This window comes from Mus pahari, chromosome 8 (genome assembly GCF_900095145.1).
Source record: "Mus pahari chromosome 8, PAHARI_EIJ_v1.1, whole genome shotgun sequence".
Lineage (NCBI taxonomy): Eukaryota > Metazoa > Chordata > Mammalia > Rodentia > Muridae > Mus > Mus pahari.
In genome coordinates, this window is record NC_034597.1 from 160,837 (window position 1) to 166,282 (window position 5,446).

A 5,446-nucleotide genomic window follows, 5' to 3' on the forward strand; every position below is an offset into this window, starting at 1 on the left:
AAAAAAAAAAAAAAAGAAATGGGTTTAGATAAACAATTATTGGGTTAAGACTTTTGGCATGTGTTGCTGTATATTCAATAGAAGGGTTTTTCTGGTCCTTCTGAACCCCTTCCCACTCTTATGTCATCTGAAAACCAGAAAGATCCAGTCTAACGCTTCCACCTCTAGTTAAGAGCCAGTGACCTTGGTTTTATGGAAGAGGGACACGCTTGATTTCAATTTTCTGCTCATTACTTGCTTTCCAGGAGGCAGAGAAGAGGAGGCGGTGGTAGCCCGGGATAGATCATTCTCACCATGTGTAACCAGGAAGGCCCTTTTGTTCTGTCCCTCAGGATTTGCCATTGAAGGCCCTTCCCAAGCAAAGATCGAGTATGATGATCAGAACGACGGCTCGTGTGATGTCAAATACTGGCCCAAGGAGCCTGGAGAGTATGCCGTTCACATCATGTGCGACGACGAAGACATCAAGGACAGCCCATACATGGCCCTCATCCACCCTGCCACAGGAGACTACAACCCAGATCTAGTGAGCGCACTCACTCTTCTACCCCTGTCTCCCCTATGGCAGACAGCCGTGGGTTAGATCTGAGGGGAGATGCGGGCCTCTTAGAACTTTCATGATGTTGGGAAAATAGCGTACCTCTCTGACTCTTGGCGTTTTCCTCTATGGACCGGGAATGAGAGTGTCTTCTCCCAGAGCTTCTGGGATAGTTAAAGGACATGCCTGTCCTGTAGAAGAGGCTCATCATCTTCCCACTTTATATAGCTGTCCGTAGACTACCGTCAGTGAACTAAAGTGTAGCACTTTTTACCTCACAGTTTATTCATTTCCCTGTGGTGGCTGCAACCGTCAGTCCCTCAAAGTGGGAAGTCAGGCACAACTAAAGACCTGCCCCAGAAACTAGAAACTTCTATCAGCTCAGACAGAGTACCGCAGGTAGCTGGGTTAGTTTAGATTTTGTTTTAGAGTGTTTTCTCCTTCAAGAACAGCTAGTAGTGGTGTTAAAGTTTCAGCCTATTTTATAATTTTACTTCCTATTTCCATCCTTAACTAAAAACCAGGCATTTTGTACACCTACCCCTCCATCCCATTCTTTAGCACAGGGGGAAAAAAAAAATCATTTTTCTGTTTTTGCCTCAGGTCCAAGCCTATGGGCCAGGTTTGGAGAAATCTGGTTGTACTATCAACAACCCAGCTGAGTTCATCGTGGATCCTAAGGATGCCGGGAGTGCTCCCTTAAAGATACTGGCACAGGTAAGTACCTGGGCCTGGGGCCACTCACACTTGTGAGGTTGGAGGTGTAATGTGGAGCTGCTCATGCAACTGGTCCTGAGCTCTGCCCTGCACACTGGGCCCAGTAATAGTACCCCACAGTCCTGAGCTCTGCCCTGCACACTGGGTGCAATAATAGTACCCCACAGTCCTGAGCTCTCCCCTGCACACTGGGTGCAGTAATAGTACCCCACAGTGACATGAGTGACATGAATGGAGGACAAGCGGCACTTTTTTCATGGTATTAGTGATTCATGCTCTGTTAAAAGAAGGCTTTTTTTTGTTTCAGATTTTTCTGTAATGTCTTTCAGTTTGACTGAGTCTATATAATTACTAATAGGTTTGTGATCAAAATTCAGATTATTGCTTATCTTATCTGATTTAGTTAAAATTAGCCAAAGGACTTCAACTCTGGGATTAAAATGAAGTGCTAAGTGGCACTGGCTCTAGGTGGGGGAGACCACAGCATTTATTCTTAGTAATTACAAGGGAATAAATGAAATTGGGCACAGCAACATATACATGATCCCTAGTAATCATAATCAGGAGGCCCACGGTAGGACATCAAGATAAGAAACTAAGCCAGTGAGGCCTATCGCATTTGGGGGACTTTGGGGGTTCTTGGTTGTTGCCTATGGTCTGTGTATTGGACGTATATAGTACATGGCAGTTGCTGTGCGATTTCCTAAGATAAATTGGTGGTATCCTGACCTCTAGAAGCCACAGTGGACCCCCTTTTGGTGGAGACACTGTGAGGGACAGTTTGCTTCAGGTTCTCGCTCTTTTCCAGGATGGGGAAGGCCAGCCCATTGACATCCAGGTGAAGAGTCGGATGGATGGCACTTATGCCTGCTCATATACCCCACTTAAAGCTATCAAGCACACCATAGCTGTGGTCTGGGGAGGTGTGAACATACCGCACAGCCCCTACAGGGTAAGTTGTGAAGCCCGTCCTGACCATATGAGAAACCCTGTTGAGTCTGCGCTTTGTATACCCATTCTGGGTACGCCTTGAAAGGGCAAAATACGCTATAGACTTAAAAAAATGGCCATTTCTACTCTTATGCTGGACCTCAGGGAAGGAATATTTTTGATAGAATGTATTTTCTGTGTTCCTGTCTTTTCTAGGTCAACATTGGGCAAGGTAGCCATCCCCAAAAGGTCAAAGTGTTTGGCCCAGGCGTGGAGAGGAGTGGGCTGAAGGCAAACGAGCCTACTCACTTTACAGTGGATTGCACAGAGGCCGGGGAAGGTGAGCTGAGGTTCCTCCACCCCACCAACTGTCTCTTCTTTTCGGAAGAACATTGTTCTAACATTGGAGGGCAGAGAACTTTACTAGTGAGCTATGTTGACTCCTTGGTGATCTTAGCTAATCCTCCGTGCGTCCTTTTCCAAAAGCCTAATTTGCTTCCTCCCCTTTCTTGGGTTGTTCTTGTGGTATGTTAGCCCAAGCTGGAAGTGACTGTTCAAGACACGTTGTTGCTTGTAAACTGGTTCTAATAAGCCGCTCTGTTCCAGGTGATGTCAGTGTTGGTATCAAGTGTGATGCCCGAGTTTTAAGTGACGATGAGGAGGATGTCGATTTTGACATTATTCACAATGCCAACGATACATTCACTGTCAAATACGTGCCTCCTGCCCCTGGGCGATATACTATCAAAGTTCTTTTTGCATCTGAGGTATGTTGAGGCCTACAAGGGACAGAATGGAATGAGCCTTGTGTATCTCTCCTTTTTTGGATTGTTATTGTTTGTTTAGCAACTGAGGAAAAAAGTGCCTTGAGAACTGTGTTCAGTTTCTCTGTTTTCTTAAAACCAAAAGGAGTTGGGGGTGGAGTGCTAAGCTTAATTTGCACTCTTTTCTGTCAGTGGCTAAGAGCAGGACCCTAGCATTCACTAAGCTTTTGATTGAAAAGTTAGGCAGCTTCTAGATGCACTTCACTTGGACCTCTTAACAATAAGTCTGGTCTCTGCCCTTAAACTTTTTACAGCAAGAGCTTTTTGAAGCATCGGCTGTGTGTTAATGTCGTCCTGTGAGGAGTACTCTGAAACAGGCATTTTGAAATTCTAATGATCAGAATGATCTATATAAGACTTAGGAAGCTCAGGAGAACAGTCTGTGCCTCAAGTTAATGATCTTAAGTTGGCACTACCTAATTAATTTAATCTACTTTCATTCTGACAGCCTGTTAATTCTTTGTGAACAATTAGTCACTCTTGTGATTACTTCCTTGAAGCCCTCACTCCCCAGCCCAGCGCCACTCCTAGAGGGTATTTCCTACCTCCTAGCCCTATATGTTGTTGGTTTTTACTTTATTCTGAGTAGTACTTTTTTTTTAATCCTTTGTCCCTAAATATCTAAATACATGAGGGTGTTTGTACTCCCCGGGGTTCCAGATCTGCCCCTGTGTGTGCAGGCTCTGCCTACAGTAATGGTTTACAAGAGGGTATTAGGGCAAACTCTGCCCTTCGGGTTTGGGCAGAAGGTTACACTCTGACAGTGCTCTAGAGTCATCCTTCTGAGATGTGTCTTTGCTTCAGGAAATCCCCGCCAGCCCTTTCAGAGTCAAAGTTGACCCTTCCCATGATGCCAGCAAGGTGAAGGCAGAAGGCCCCGGGTTGAGTAAAGCAGGTAAGATGGTGGTGGGTAAGGCTTCCTTAACCTTTCCGCAGAGTGGGTTCTGTCTAGACCTAGAGGGGCTTTATCTTCATCGGAGGCTCTGATGTGGCAGCAGCAGTGTTTGGCGGCTGCTGCTGCTGTCAAACCTGTCAGACTGGTTCTGAAAGGGAAACCTCTCTAACCAGCCCTGTCTCCCTGTTTCATGCCTCCTTTCAGGCGTGGAAAATGGGAAGCCAACCCACTTCACTGTTCACACCAAGGGAGCCGGAAAAGCCCCGCTCGACGTGCAGTTCAGCAGCCCCCTCCCTGGGGAGGCGGTGAAGGATTTGGATATCATTGATAATTATGACTACTCGCATACCGTTAAATACACCCCAACCCAGCAGGTAGGGTTCTTCCTGCCTCTGCATGGTCAGTCCTGTGGAGGTGCCTCAGGGTGCTCTTCCCCTCTCTGGGTGAGAGCCTGAGGGTGCTATGGGATTCCCAGAGCAGTAGCAAGGCAGCCCCCCCTCCCCCCCCCCCCGCTCCATCTCTACCTCAGTTTGGGATTTTATCAGAGAAATACTAGCTTCTTATATATAAAACTACCATGTCTACTTATGCGGTCTCCCCTTCCCCCATCCCTCCGACTCCCAATCTTTTATTAATTATAGAAAGCTCCCTCACCTGCAGTTTCCTTTGCAGGCAGTTTCACATAGTTTACCTTTTTTATGAGGTGTTTTAGTGGGATCTTTTCTCAAAGAGCCCATTCAGCTTTTAATCCCCAGGGTCCAGAGCCTGCCGGTTTAAGGCCGCAAATGGCTCCCTTTAACAAAATGCAGGAATTCTGAAGAATTTTGCTGTCTAGGCAGATTTGTTATTTTATGCAATAAGGGTCTAAAAACTAACTTTTCTGTACAAGTTTATATCTAGTTCCTTAATTTTCAGATTTATCCTTCTCATGGCAAAATGGTATGCTACAGCTGCCGTATGCACTTGTCTCTGTTTAGCTTCCCCATGCTCTTATCTTGCAAAACTGGGATTCTGAACCAGTTACAAGTCTTCAAAATTGTGTTTTTCTTCATGTTCACACCTCCAGAGCTAGCATGGCAGATACCCTGTCAGGAGAGTCTGGATTTTAATACTCACACCTCGTGTTAGAAATGCTCACTCTAAGTTTCTAAGATGCTTTCATACTGGAAGGAGGGACCCTCCTTTGTATACAAGCTAATTGTAGGACAAAGATGAGGCTGTCTTCAGACACACTGCTCAATCCACTCTTCCTGGGCCCTCAGCAAGGGGCTGGTGGGGGTCAAGTGGGGAAGAACAGGGGTGCAATAAGAGTGGGGAGTGCAGGGTGTGTGTAGCTAGGGTGTGTGTAGCTAGGGTGTGTGTAACCTTCTTGCTTTAGAGGTTCCCTGTCCTTGGAGTTAATATCTTTCCATTGTCAGAATGTCTCTGACAATGGGAGGCATTCTCTGGGGTAAGACCTGAGGACCACATTGTGCAAGTGTTGCCTCTTACCTCTAGAAGTTCTTCTGGTACTTTTTTTTTTTTTTTTTTTTTTTTTTTTTT

General features: G+C 45.9%; 1 protein-coding gene across 3 annotated transcripts in view; it reads left to right on the top strand.

Moving 5' to 3' along the window:
• The window catches only part of Flnb (filamin B), a 134,003-nt gene that overhangs the window by 74,348 nt on the left and 54,209 nt on the right, over window positions 1-5,446 (top strand). For all 3 annotated transcript variants that reach the window (XM_021203093.2, XM_021203094.2, XM_021203095.2), the window contains exons 12-18: window positions 333-526; window positions 1,142-1,255; window positions 2,064-2,207; window positions 2,402-2,525; window positions 2,792-2,952; window positions 3,814-3,904; window positions 4,109-4,278. In XM_021203093.2, the coding sequence (XP_021058752.1) occupies window positions 333-526; window positions 1,142-1,255; window positions 2,064-2,207; window positions 2,402-2,525; window positions 2,792-2,952; window positions 3,814-3,904; window positions 4,109-4,278 (998 nt within the window). The remainder of the gene's footprint in view (window positions 1-332; window positions 527-1,141; window positions 1,256-2,063; window positions 2,208-2,401; window positions 2,526-2,791; window positions 2,953-3,813; window positions 3,905-4,108; window positions 4,279-5,446) is intronic.